We start from the raw sequence: 14,882 nt of genomic DNA on the forward strand, positions 1-14,882 counted from the left end.
AGTGCACTTCAGGAACCCTGTTCACGCCACTATGGTCTTTTCATAATTGTAAATGGGACAAAGATCATCTGTGACATATGTGGGTATGAATGTATAGCAACATTCTTAGAAAACAAAGAAAGGCTAATTGTTGACAGGAGGGGAGAAAAACAGACTTTCAGTGGGAAAGTCTGCCACAAAATATGTTTTGCCACACTTAATTTTCTGACATTACATATTTCTAGCCTGAATTTCACTGTGGTAATGGCAGAGCCTGCAGATACCTTGGCTCCTATAACAGAGTGTGTGGATTGAAAAAAGAATTTTTCAGAATTTTCCATGTAAGATTCTGGTTCGTTAAAGTCCTCTGGAGTAGGAATAAGTAAGAATAGTGCAAGTTGTTAAGTTTAAAATAGCTAGCAGGATATTCATTGCAATTTTCTCAGAAATTCCCCTTTGTCCTTTTCCAATTACTATCTACCTCCAGGGTAACCACTGTGCTGGTTTCATGAGTTTTGTGTGTTTTTGAACTTATATATAAAGAAAATCACATGGTGCCTACTCTCTTATGTCTGACTTACTTCACTCCGTGTCTGTGAACTCTGTATACATGACTGCGTGTCTTGGGAGTTCGTTCATTCTTATTGGGTAAGAGAGTAGACTGTGGGAACATGCCACAAAATCCACCAGACTTGGGTGTATTTCTGAACTACGCCTAAGAGAGCTCTCAAGACTTCTGTGCATCTTTTGGTGACACACCTACGTATTTCTCTTTGGTTTATACATTAGGAATCAAACTGCTGAGGCAGAGAGTACATTATGTGTTCAGCTTTAGCAGATAACTGCCAGTTTCCTAAAGTGGTTATACCAATTTAAACAACCTTTTAAAAAACATAACAAAAAACTGGGCATAACTCTTTTGTCAGACAGTTAAGAGAATGGTTAAGTGTATTATAGAATGCCCATATGATGTGCCTCCGGGATACGAGGCAGCAATAATTACAATGTGAGGCACACAGAAAATGTCCAAGATACACTATTTGGTGAAAAACATAATGAAAACAAAACTGGGTATAAACTTATATAAAAACACTCATCTGTTCTGAGAGAAAGATATGATTTTTCCATTTTTAAGAAACTGAGGTATAATAGACATATAATGTTGTATTAGTTTCAGCTGTACAGCATTTGATCTATCGTTAAAAAATCACCACAGTAAGCCTAGTTAAAGCCCATCACCATGTGTGGTTACAAACTTTTTTTTCCTGTGATGAGACTTTCTAATATCTGCTCCCTTAGCAATATTTAGACACGGACCACAGTACTGCTCGCTGCAGTCACACTATATGCTACATCCTATGGCTTATAAGTGAAAGTTTGTTCCTTCTGACCCTTTATTTTCCAAAAACTTAAAATGTTATTATTTTCATCATTAAAGCATCACATCTACGATCAACATAACTAACTGGAAAGAAGACTGACAATAAATAAATCTGTCATTATGCAAAAAGGTTAACAGTAGATGTTAGATCAAATTCCTCACCCGGACAAAAGAACAGAGGTAAGTTATGAACTGCAGACACATACTGGTACTATAATGTGTTAATGAGAAGAGAAAGTAGCGAATCTTGAGTTAGAGTACTTCTCTGTCGTCTTAAATGGGAAACAAAGGGCCATATGAGTTTCTGTTAAGGATTTTAAAATTTTTATTTTGAGATATATACAAAAAGAGGGAGACAGAGGGGGAGAGAGAGGGAGAGAGAGCATCTTAAGCACGCTTCATGCCCAGCATGGAACCCAAAGAGAGGTCTCATGACCTGAGCTGAAATTAAGAGTTGGATATTTAATTAATTGACTGAGCCACCCAGGTGCCCCAGGATTTTTTAAAACCTCTTGACCTCCTATCTCCATCTCGAACTATTTATCTATAATTTTTTTTGCTCTGACCCAATAATGCCATTTTCTTACCTCTGCATGAGGAAAAGGTGGTTCCGGGAGATACACCTTAGTCTGTTTGTTGTGACAAAGCCTTTTGAAGAGGAAAAGCAAAAGAGCCTGTTAGGTAGGGCGCCCAGGGCATCTGTTGCCACCTAGTGGTAGCAGTGCAAACACTAAATACTAAAGGTTATTTAAAATCTTCCTGCTTGCCAATCTCACTGTGACTAAGTCAGCGTTTACAGAGTATTCAGAACATAAATGTCTTGTGTGCATTTTTAAAAAAAATTTATTTATTTACTTGACTGATAGAGATCACAAGTAGGCAGAGAGGCAGGCAGAGAGAGAGGAGGAGGCAGACTCCCTGCTGAGCAGAGCCTGATGTGGGGCCTGATCCCAGGACCCTGGGATCATGACCTGAGCTGAAGGCAGAGGCTTTAACCGACTGAGCCACCCAGATGCCCCCTGTGTGCATTTTTTAACTGTTAAAATTCTTCAATACATTTTTGCCTTAAAAAGTAAGCTTGTAATTTTGCAATAGTTTTAGATTTACACAGAAAAGTTGCAAAGACAGTCCAGACTTCCCTTGTGCCCTATACCCAGTGTCCCCTTCATGTTAACATCTTATATAACTACGATCCAATTGGGGAATGAAAAAATTAATATTAGTGCATTACAGCCAACTACATTCCAATTTTGTCTGGATTTTACCAGTTTTTCCACTAATGTCCTTTTCCCGTTCCAGGATCCAATTCAAAGACTGTTATTGCACTTGTGATCGCTTTTGAGGACAAAGTGACAGACTTTTATTCAGACATACAACTTGTCGTTTGCACACCCACTAAGCAGCACTGGTAACTCAAGCTGGAGAGCAATGCAGTATCTCAGCTCTGAAGACACTGTGAATGTTTTAGGTACTATGCTCTTTCTTGGCTAGATCTGACATTTAAAATATGGAAATGTCTGAAAAAAGCAACTGTAGCAAAAATTAACAACTGATAACTTAAGAGCCATGGGTGTTCTATAGGTTTGGCATTTTTAAATGTTACAAAAAAATATATGTAGTGATGTATGTTTGTTAATGCCCATTTGTGAGAATTCTACTAAAACAGTAGTATTAAAGTATTTCAACAGTTCTAACAGATATGACTTTTAGAGGGTAGTTTAGGACTTCAAGGTTTGGGTTTTATACTGACTTCATTAATACAATTTATTATTTAATTTTTCTTACACTTCCCTTTAATTTTGATTAAAAAATCACTTTATATCTTTTTTGGAGGAAGATACTTGTGGAGGGTTACTTTATATTATATAGTTCTAAGCAGGAAGATAAAACTCTTAAACTCAGGAAGAGAGACAAATATAAGATCTTTAATTAAGATTTCCTAGGTTGTTGCAATTGCAATGGATATTATGCTGCATTAGTTAGCATCAATATAGAAAACCAAAATATTTCTGTCAAAAACAAAAAAGAAATGAATCAAAAACAGAAACCTAAATGCCTTGTGGTATCCTGGACTAGATCCTGGGACAGAAAACAGACATTTGTGGAAAAACTGGTACAATCTGAATAAAGACTGGAGTTCACCTAATAATAATATGCTAATGTCCACTTCTTAGTTTTGGCATGTGTAAATGGCTGCATAAGATGTTAAAATTAGCAGAAGCTAAGTAGAAGGTATATAGGAGTTCTCTGCACTCTCTGCAACTTTTCTGTAACCTCAAAATATTCCAAAGTCACAACTTTATTATTTAAAAAACAAAGACCTTAAAATCCAAAGTGCAAAGATGGGGAAAAAATGTCTGCAGAAATATAACAAAAGAGCAGAGTTTAGATAAACTGGTAAGAGGAGTATAGCACCTCTAAATATGTAAAAAAAGGGACAATTTACAGAAGCCAAAAACCTTTCTGAAAAGCCATTTAGATCTGTATAACAAACATTAAAACATGTTTATAATCTTTGTTCCAGTAATTTCACATTTAGTAATTGACTTAAGCAGAAGATGTAGTCATTTATACATAAAAATGATATTAACTGAAGATTTATTACTAAAAGGAAAAAACTGGGCAAAGCCTGTCTGTCCAATATATTGTAAGACAACAGTTAAGAAAATCATACAATATACAAATAAGGTACAAATGATATAATAATGCAGTCATGTAAAAACTATGTTCTTGAACATTTTATTTTTTATTTTATTTATTTATTTTTAAGATTTTAATTTTTTATTTGACAGAGATCACAAGGAGGTGGAGAGGTAGGCAGAGAGAGAGAGAGAGAGGAGGAAGCAGGCTCCCCGCTGAGCAGAGAGCCCTATGTGGGGCTTGATCCCAGGACCTCGGGAGCATGACCTGAGCTGAAGGCAGAGGCTTAACCCACTGGGCTACCCAGGTGCCCCTCGAACATTTTATAATGCTCAAATATCATATTAAAATTTTTAAAAGCAGGATCCAAAATTAAATAATCAGCATGACCCCCATATAGAAAGAAAAAAAAAATCCATCAAACTGCCAACAGTAATATTACTTCTGGAGTGGGCTTATGGGTTCAGTTTTTTTCCTCTGTAACTCATATTGTTTCCTATAGTAAATGTATTTACACATGTATTAGAAATGAACAAATAAATAGACCCAGAAACACAAAAACCACCTATATTAATTCTCATGGTCCTGCCTTCTCTCCCATTAGATATTTTGACAAGAACAGCACACAGTGGGGGAGGGGAAGCCTGGCGGAGCCCCTGGGCCTCGCAGGGCTGGCCCTGGAGTTTTTAATTAAAGATCTGGATGAGAAAATTCAGTATATGCTGACTAACTGAACAAGTGATACTTAGGGTGGACTGCTAATTATTCAAGATTAACTTCCTATGTTGGGGGAGAAAAGGATAAAATTCCATAGGTACCAATGAAAACGACAGTCCTAAGGACAAACATGAATAACACACACAGGGAATAGAGAAGCTTGTCTGAATAGAGTGAAAGAAAAAAAGACCCTGACTACAACTAAAAGGGGAGGGGAAAAAAAAAACCCTTTTAAAAGGTGGAGGGGGGGGCAGTACATGGAACAAGTTATATGACAGAATGACATACAAATTCCTTTTTCATGAGGAACTCAGTAGAATACTGTGTCTATTAGGCTCCCACACAACATTGGATTAAATACACCGGAGTATGTGTCATACCCCCATCTAGAAACTCCACTCTAAGGTACTGTTCGGTCGACTGTAAAAGTTAATGTATTTTTCCCATCCCTCCTTTTTTTGGCCAGGTGAGTTAGATTCAGACGTGCATCTAAATAATTCAGGAAGGGTTCACTAATTTCATCCTGTACAATCATTTACCCACCTTAGGACTAAATCAAATAATTTCCTACTGTAGTAAAACTTAATTTTGTCAAATATCAAGCTATTGAAATGAAAAAAAAAAATCCAGCCTTTCTTGTAAGATCTGGTGTTGTAAATTCCAGACAACATGAGCTTGGGCTTTTTTTGAGCTTCTAGAATGTGTCACTTCACTTCACTTTGTAACAGGCAGAGGGTAGCGTGTGAGAAGATAAATGCGTAATATTTTTGTCACTGATTTTGAAAGAGCTGGCTGAGTTTAATCTTTGTCTTTCATCCTTCTCTTCTTGATAACTATTCTTCTACATCCTAGCAATATAACAGACTTGGCTTTCATTAATACAATTTTCACATCTCAGACATAGAAAGATAACAAAACGAAAGTCTCATAATAATGCGAGGAAAAAAACCTATTTCCATTCTTTTTCTAATTAAAAAAACTTTTTACATTTTCATTCTTATTATTCTTGTACTGAGTCATGGAGAACACAGACATACCATTCAGCAAAAATCTGAGAAAACTCAAGTGAACTGTTGGCCACAGGGGAGATGAAGTAAAAAGGAATATTGGAGAGGCCGGCTGAGTCAATGTACTGATACAGACATTCCAGGAGGTCATAGATCACGCCAGAAGGGTAGCAGGGCACCAGCACGTTTCCTCCATTCCGGACTGTCAGTGCTAGAAAAGTTGAAGCCAGAGAGAAAACAGGGGCATTAGAAGAATAGTTTTATAAAGGTAGAAGGAAACTTTAAAAATGATATTTGGATTTCTTTCATTTTCCTATTTCTGTTCATATAATTCATTTCCCATGGATAATGATCTGCTTCTTTTGAGAAACAGCAAGGGGGTGGGAGAATACAGAGGCTAACCATCAGTTGGGTTTTTACTGGATATCTCAGTCCCTGGGAACAGGGTGTGCAGTGAAGGGTTTGGGTTTTAAAGGTTACCAATGGCAGCCAAGCTTCAGGAGAGACCCTCCAAGCTCCTTCTCTTTTTAGGTCCTGCTCAAAACTTTGCTGGATTTGTCTCTGTTCTGTCTGACCACTGCTGAATGACCTATAAGGAAATAGGCCAAGTTTTTCCGTTTGACTCATTTTAGTGGCATTTTCTTTCATTAATGTGTTATCTGTAAGAAAATCCTTCATACTTTAAATACTTAAAAGAAGTTAGCCAATAGGGGAATTGCAACTTATGGGAATAATCATATTAGAAGTTATACCTGGCTAAAAAAGAAAAAAAATCCAAGTTCTCTTAACTTTGTTTTTTGTTTGGTTTCCAAAACAAACTGAAAAACATAACTTTTGGGTACAGATATTGAAGCCTCTGGTATATTGGATCCTCCTCCGTTCCCATGTTTGACACACACACTCTCCCAAACACTGTACCCTGAGCACTGGCTGACTTGCCATTATGACAGTATGGTAGCGTGGAGAGAGAAAGTGGTCAGGGCTCCAGAGGCCTGGCTCTACTTCCACCTTTGTCATAAGCTATAGGATCTCACGTAAGCCACTGATACCTGGTGGGGCCTGTTCTCTGACTGGTTATGAGAGGACTGAACTAGATCAGGGGTCTTTAAGCTTTAGTGTACATGAATATTGCCAGGGAACATGTTGAAAATGCAGCTTTTCTTCTGGGTCTTTCCTCTCCCAAGAGAATCTGATCTAGAATCTAGAATTACTAGATCTGTGGCAGGGCCTCCAAATTGCATCTTTAGTAAGTGGCCTCACTGATCTTGAGGCAAGTAGTTAGTGTGGGCTTTGAGAAACAGTAGATTAGCTTAAGGTTCCTTTCAGATCTAAAGTTCTTTGAGTCTATGACTCCAGATTATAAACAAACATACAGATCAAAGATGCTATTTGAGACAAGTCCAATAATTTTTTCAAGGAAGAATAAACTATGTCTGGTTTACTATCAGCAAACAACAAACTATGATGATTGGCATGGGCAAGTGAAATGTCAAAGGATACTGCCTTTCACGTAAATGTAAGATGATGACCATTTCTTTTCCCCAGAGCAGAGGTGACAGCACTTACAGTTGCTAGGGGTGGTCGGTCTGAGCTCAGTAACCCCTTTGGTAACTGTCATAGACTGAAGGTCTGTGTCCCCCTAAAATTCATATAGTGAAGCCATAACTCCCAATGTGATGGTACTGGGGGGTGGGTGCTTTGGGAAGTAACTGGGTTTAGATGAGGCCATGAGGGGACAGCTTCTAAAGATGGGACTGGTTCCCTTACAAGAACAGGAAGCGACACGAGAGTTGCTTCCCTCTGCCAACTTAGTTCTTGTAGGCATCTACAAGCCAGGAGGACGGCCCTCACCAGAGCCTGAACATGCTGGCAACCTGATCTCAGACTTCCAGCCTCCAGAACTATGAGAAATAAATATTGTTCAAGGCACCCAGTCTATGGTGTTTTGTTACAGCAGCCCAAGCTAAGACAGTAAGCAACCCATACTTTTCTATAAAGAAAGGCAGGATTTTTAGATTTTACTAACAATTATATCCAAAGACACAAATATTTCTTCTAGGTAGCAAATACCCCCCAGGGCTCTCCCCCAAATTCAGTCTTCTCTCAAAGAAAAAAATAATCTGTTCAGTGTCTCGCTGTTATGAATGCAAAGCATTTACAGTCTTTTCCATGCTATTATTTGCAAAGCAAAGATGCAATTCTTCCCTTTTTTGACAGCTGCTACCTTGTATGAATGCCAGTCCTGCCCCCAAATCCCACCGCAAAGCAAGAAGAATAAATAAGAATTTTCCAACGTAAGTCAAGTGGGAGAACATTGAGTATTTGTTGCATAAAAGCACTTGAACTGACTCTTAGGACAGTCATTCTGACATTCTTCAGATTTATGTTGCTTAAGAATTGCTTCTGCTGACAACAGCAAGCTTTGAAGGATAGGCAAGACGGGTGAAGCAGATGGGAAGAAAAGCTTTGAATGGGGTTGGAGGGGCATCAGTGGGTGTGACTGTGAAGGGAAGGACCACATACTACCGAAGCAAGGTATCCAAAAAGTAAACCTAGAACACCTCATCCCATTCACAGTGCGAGCCAGCCACGTACCCAGATTGCTGCAGAACTCTCCTACCATGCCATCCGGGTTCGCGGTGGGGATCTGGGTCAGGCCTGTCAGAATGAGAACGTCGCTGTTTTTGAGAGAAGCTTGGTCCATGGGCTGAAACACCAGAGAGAACTCTGCTTAGTAATTCAAAAAGAAATGGCAAGTATAAGTAGTAAAGGGAAAAGAGAATATAGTCCTTGCTCTGTGATCAAATCATCGTCATGTCCTCTTACTTCCTCTAATGAAGTCTGTTCAGTGAATAGCAGCTGCTCAGTGGGGATGAGGACAGACCACGGAGGGACAAGGGAACTTTACAGAAGGACAAAAGAGCTCCATGTCTCGACTGGTGTGATGATCACATAATGTGAAAATTCACAGAACTGTATGTTTAAGATCTTTGGGTTTCACCACATATAAATTTTACCTCAACTAACTAAAAAAAAAAAAAAAAAAAAAAAAAAAAAAGAGCAGGGCACCTGGGTGGCTCAGTCGGTTAAACGTCTGCCTTCGGCTCAGGTCATGATTCCAGAGTCCCAGGATAGAGCCCTCCTCAGCGGGAAGTCTGCTTCTCCATCTGCCCCTCGCCCTGCTCTCATGCTCTCTCTCACTCTCTCTTCAATAAATTAAATCTTAAAAAAGGAAAAAAAAAAGAGCTTCCCATTTGAAATTTCTAGAATGCTTTGTTCTTTTCAAAATGCTATCTCACACATTGTCAGTGGTGGGTCTCCAACTTGACTGTGTATTAGAATCACCTGGAGGGTCTCCCGAAACAGGGATTGCTGGGTGCCAAACCCAGAGTTTCTGACTCAGGTTTGAGGTGGGCCTACAAATTTGCATTTCTGATAAGCTCCCAAGAGATGCTCCTGGTGCTAGTCTAGGGATTGTGCTTTGAGAACTACTGCACCGTATAATCTGATTCTCAACACAACTCTGCAAAATGAAAACACGTGTAAAAACTTGAAATAAACACACGAAATAAGTTTACATTATGACAATGCAAGCTGGGACTCAGAGAGCCAAGGCGATTCTCCCAAGTCTCCATGGCAGAGGAGCCAGGAAGAATGCTGAATTAGGAACCAGAAATATAAAGACTCACTCCCATTCCCTTGTAAAGCCATGGGACCTCAGCTACGGCTCTGAGCTAGGCATAGAGATCACACATGGGCATATTTGTTAACCCATCTTCCTTCCCTGATTTCTGAGAGTCTCAAGAACTAATATACACAGTCTTCTTGTAAACTGTGAAGTCCCACGGGGCACTATTATGGGATACTTAGGATGTCATATTTTTATTTTTACTTGGCACAATTTGAATTTAATTTTGATTGTCTCCAGAGCACTTTAAAAACAAAAACAAAACACTAACTATCTTTTCCAAGGAAATCAGGATTCAAACTGAAACAAAAATGCAGACCCATGGACTGAGATGCTGGAGTTATTTTGTAACCTATCTTCTCCTCATTGTCATTTCACATACTCACTGGAATGTAAGAAGAAAAAAGCCAGAAACCCAGTTTAGTAAGAAGCCTCATACCTCCTTTCTCTGTTCCACCCAGATTTTCAAATAAAGAAAACTCCAAACGGTAGCACAGCAAAGACCCATCACCTGCAATGTTACCTGAACATACGTGCCTTTTGATGTACACTCTTTTAGTACTTTATATAAACACGGACATAAGGGCTCATTATTTTTAAATAATAGGATTATAGTTATATAAGCTGCTTTATAACCTGAGAAACATTTCTTTAACACGAAGGCTGAAAAGTATGGTTGTGACAGCTATACGGAATAGATTCTAATTCCTACTTGCATGGATGTATTACACTAATGCATACAAGAGCTTTTCCTCTGCTTGGGCAGAACTGATCTATCTGCAGTTCTCTAAAAAACACATATACATTCACTGTTTCCAGAGAAGGAAGAAGTACAGGACGATGGCTTATAATAGATGTGCAGTGAGCCTGGAGAAATGTGCGTATGTCAAACAGAAGGAACTGGAATAGTGACAAAAGGGATCAAACTTTGTTAGACAGCCTATTTAGAAAAGACAATAATTTTGTAAGAACCTTATTAGAACAAGCCAACAATGATCCACAGGGCTGATGGTGAATTCAGAGGGTCTAGGAAGCCCCTAAATAGTATATACAATCTTTGTGTGCCTGTGAACACTTTCTCACACATTTGATTGGGTTGTCATATGGAGCTGAAATGAAAACATAATGGAGAACAAATGTGCCCCTGAAAACATTACCTCTGAACCTCAGCCATCAATGCTGCCTTCCTTTGAAAATTAAATGCCCATAGTAAAAGCCAAAAGCAGTACTACAATATGAATACTATGGAGTTGGAAATTATGAGAACTAGTTCATGATCAGGTCAGACTACGTGTTTGTTATTTTAGCCCTATACTTGGGAGACCCTTGTTGTTGATTCCCAAGGCTACTGTAAAGAATCAGCTTTAAAAGCTTTTTAGTGACACTCTCAAAACCAAGCTGACACTGCCAACATCTCCATTTCACTACCAAAGGGCAAATGTACATATTATTGGTGTCAATGGCAACTCACTGAGTGCTTCGAGTGGGAACATTTTGTTCCAACATACACAACAGAAAATTCCACTGTGTCCAAGATTCAAATAAAAATACCTTACTAAATTGACAGTCACAATCAAGCTTGCAGAATAAAATTTTGAAAAACCCTAGGCCCAAGAAGGCTGTGGTCACTGTGTTCTCTGCTGGTGAATTTACATTGGACACTTTGCACAGAGTATGAGAAAAAGGAGACTCAGGCTCTAGGTCCTTGAAAGAAGTTTATAATCCAGTTGAAGAAAAAAAAAATGTATCGTCAAAAAAGAGGATTTGGGGGACGCCTAGGTAGAGCAGTTGGTTGAGCGTCTGACTCTTGGCTTTGGCTCAGGTCCAACCTCAGGGTCGTGTGACTGAACCCTATGTCAAGTTCCACACTCAGCATGGCGTCTGCTTGGTTCTCTCTCTTCCCTCTGAACCCCCTTGCCAGTTCTCTTTCTCAAATGAATAAATCTTTTTTTTTTTTTAAGAGGATTATTCAAAAAGCCATAGAAAACCTAATGCGAATTTCAAGAATTTACACTGGGTCCATGAAGGCCAAGAGGAATGCATAGTAGAGGGCCCCACCAGGCCAGGTGGGACCACTTATACAAGGTTTTCTGGCACATAAAGTTTTGCTTTCGGTTTTCTTTCTTTCTTTGGCTAAGGAACTTAAGTCTCAATTTAAGACAGCCTTTGGAATGTCTGTATGACACCCCTTCTTTCCCACAGCAAGATGTCCCTTCTACATATGCCCCTGTGGCCTCTAAGACTTTCTCTACCAGCACTAATCAAACTGCATCGTAACTGCCTATTTACTTGTCTGTGTCCCCAACAGGCCTATGGAGCTCTCTGAGGGCAAGGATTTGGCATCCCTAATTCCTAGCAAATGCTTGGCACACAAAAAAATAGTAAACAAATATTTGCTGAATAAATGAATGCACAAAAAACACGGTCTGGTAAGAAATGTGAGAGCATTCTATAATGTGAAATAGTTCACTAGAAGTCAGCAAGGTGAGAATCAGCAAGTCGACTTGGGCAGGAGGGCTGGAGACCGGCTGGGCAGAAGGCAGAGAAAGATAACCTGTAGGTGTCAAGTGAATTTATTTGGCTGGAATAGAAAGTTTACTTTGGAGCTGAGAAAGAGATTAGTAAAAATGAGGGAAAGTGTAACTAGTAAAGAACCAAAAAGGTCAGAATCATGAAAACTGACAGAGTTGGTAGGAAGAAATCAACAGTCTGAAGCAGGAGAGTGACATTCTGGCAACAATAATTATAGGTGACAGCTGAGGAGGGGGTAAGACCAAAAAGAGGGACAGTACTCAGAAGTCCTCTATAGCAGCCTGGACATAAAGGGGGAAAAACTATAATTTTATAGAACTTGAGGAGACAGAAGGGGCAGATCCAGCAACATCACAGAAAACTGTTAATAGACAGGTGGGAATGGACCAGATATACTGGACAATGGACAAAGTGAGACCTTGTCAGAAATGCAGACAAAGGGAAATCTGGACACAACGATTTAAAAGAATAAGGAGGCGGGGCACCTGGGTGGCTCAGTGGGTTAAAGCCTCTGCCTTCGGCTCAGATCATGATCCCAGGGTCCTGGGATCAAGCCCCACATCAGGCTCTTTGCTCAGCAGGGAGCCTGCTTTCTCCTCTCCCTCTGCCTGCCTCTCTGCCTACTTGTGATCTCTGTCTGTCAAATAAATAAACAAAATCTTTAAAATAAATAAATAAATAAATAAATAAATAAATAAAAGAATAAGGAGGCAATAATAAGTCCAGTGTTGGACTGTTGCAAACATTTGGGGGAAAACAAAATGGATTGTGAGAATAAAAGATAAAATAAAGGTACATGACAGATATGGAGATTTGCTAGGCACCATTATCAAAGTATTTAACAAAAATGCCAGTTTGTTGGAGTGAGGAAAGTAGAGTGTGTCTAGGACCATGGCTGTGGGACCCCTTAAGGTAAATGGGGATAGAAGCAAGTAAATAACAAGCACATAATGCAGTGCAGAGCTTCCCTGCCTGTAAAAATTGGCGGTTCGGGAAAGACAGCTTTTTGGTGCTTATACTCTATAATATGACAAAAGATCAAGCAGAGTAAGAAAACAGCAAGACTGCCTCAAAAGCTTAGATGAAAAAGAATTTTAGCAAGTGAATGATGAACAGTGTCAAATGCAGCTGTGAGATGCTGGGGAAAACGGAAAAGAGTAAATTTGGCTGGAGGCTGATTGCTGTTGGGCTACAGAAGTGAAACAGATCTAGGAGGTAAAAGAGGGAGAAAGCCAGGTGCACAAGACTGAGCTGAGCAAAACGACAGGAGAAATCTCATCATGGGTAAGAAAGAATCTGGTGGTGAAGCAAGGAGACAGTCCACTGAAAGCCCTTTCCCATATTAAAACCCTTCAAGTTTACTTAAAGGCAGAAAAGGAGGAATGAGTGAATGACCCAACGACCTACACTTCTTTGATGACAGAAAGGAAGACATAAACTTGAGATCGTGAAGGACATCATCTCCAGCTTTCTTAGACCAAATCAAAACCTGGTCTCCTATGACGTCTCACTAACTCCCCAGGAACGGGGAGAATCCCATGGCTCTTCCCAGTGGATTCCTAATCTGACAGGATTCACTACCTGAACCCTGAAGAAAAAAAGTCTTGCAGGTCCCCATCATATTCCCCTAGTGTAACATCTATAAATGTAAAACCTACGCATCTTTGTTCCCCTTCCAGCCTAGCATATTCCACTGACCAAAGTAGCGTTTTAAGAGCTGCCATGGACTAAGTGATGGAAGGAGTGATTGAACAAATAAGTCAGTAGCATACATTATTTCTGAGAGAAGGAAACAGAGTTGGCTGTTGAACAACATGGGGTAGGGAAACCCGCCTGTAACTTCTGACCAGCAGTGTAAAGGAAGCTTCAACCAGCTGTGTTAAAGTCAGGGTTCTGTGGAAGCAGGAAAATGTCTTTGTTTTGACACTACATCCCCAGCTCTGCCTTGTGCTTAAGGCTGACCATGTGGCTTTAATTCCACAGTTCCATACTGGAGAAAGACAAACACTCCCAGAAACTTTGCAAGGACTAAACCTGATTGTGAGAGCCCTGTAAGGCCAGGCCTGGAGGGAGAAGCAGCGGCCTACAGATATCTCCCAGGGATATCTAGAAGGAAATTAATTTTACATCAGAAGACTAAGGAATGGCTGAAAATGCTGAACATATACATCCACATGAAGATTGGAACAAGTCACATATTTATTACAACAAAACAAAATACATTAAAAAACCCAAAACCAAACCGTAGAGGATCCAGATCAAAGCTCTGCATAAATAACAACAAAACACTTGGGGAATTCAGAGGGAAGAGATAGAATATAAAAAACAAAACAGAGCAAAACAAACAAAAAAAGCCTACCCAAGAAACTGCCTTAGCTCTAGAAACCTGATTCAAGGAGTCCAAATTTAAGATAATTTCTTTAGATTAAGAGAAGAATATACATTTATTACTGCCAAAGTATTTAAGACCTCAGGAAAACAAATCAACAGTTCATCCTGAACTCCCAAGGGAGAAAGATGAGGAAGGAGAGGCAGAGTGAATGCTGGAAGTGTGTGCCTCAACGGAGACTTTCATAGGCCAGCTACCAACCTTTTCCAGCGCTGACAACAAGAAGGAATTCCCATTGTGAACACCATAGGCTTAAGGGAATTGACTGAGTAGAAATTACCAATTAATTTTTTTAAAGATTTTATTTATTTATTTGAGAGAGAGCACAAGGTGGGGAGGCAGAAGGCGAGGGAGAAACAGACTCCCCTCTGAGCAGGGAGCCCAACGTGGGGCTCAATGCCATGACCTGAGCTGAAGGCAGATGCTTAACTGACTGAGACACCCAGCTGCCCCACCAGTTAATTAATTAATTAATTTTTAAAAAGGATTTTATTTATTTATTTGACAGAGAGAGAGCGAGAGAGGGAACACAAGCAGAGGGACAGGGAA

The 14,882-nt window shown here is 39.6% G+C and overlaps 1 protein-coding gene across 3 annotated transcripts in view; it reads right to left on the reverse strand.

Annotated features, from left to right (window-relative positions):
- Window positions 1-14,882, reverse strand: part of INTS9 (integrator complex subunit 9) — a 106,121-nt gene that overhangs the window by 12,803 nt on the left and 78,436 nt on the right. For all 3 annotated transcript variants that reach the window (XM_059176866.1, XM_059176876.1, XM_059176885.1), the window contains 3 exons: window positions 8,320-8,431; window positions 5,755-5,935; window positions 1,948-2,008 (listed from right to left, as the gene is read on the reverse strand). In XM_059176866.1, the coding sequence (XP_059032849.1) occupies window positions 1,948-2,008; window positions 5,755-5,935; window positions 8,320-8,431 (354 nt within the window). The remainder of the gene's footprint in view (window positions 1-1,947; window positions 2,009-5,754; window positions 5,936-8,319; window positions 8,432-14,882) is intronic.

This window comes from Mustela lutreola, chromosome 1 (assembly GCF_030435805.1).
Source record: "Mustela lutreola isolate mMusLut2 chromosome 1, mMusLut2.pri, whole genome shotgun sequence".
NCBI lineage: Eukaryota > Metazoa > Chordata > Mammalia > Carnivora > Mustelidae > Mustela > Mustela lutreola.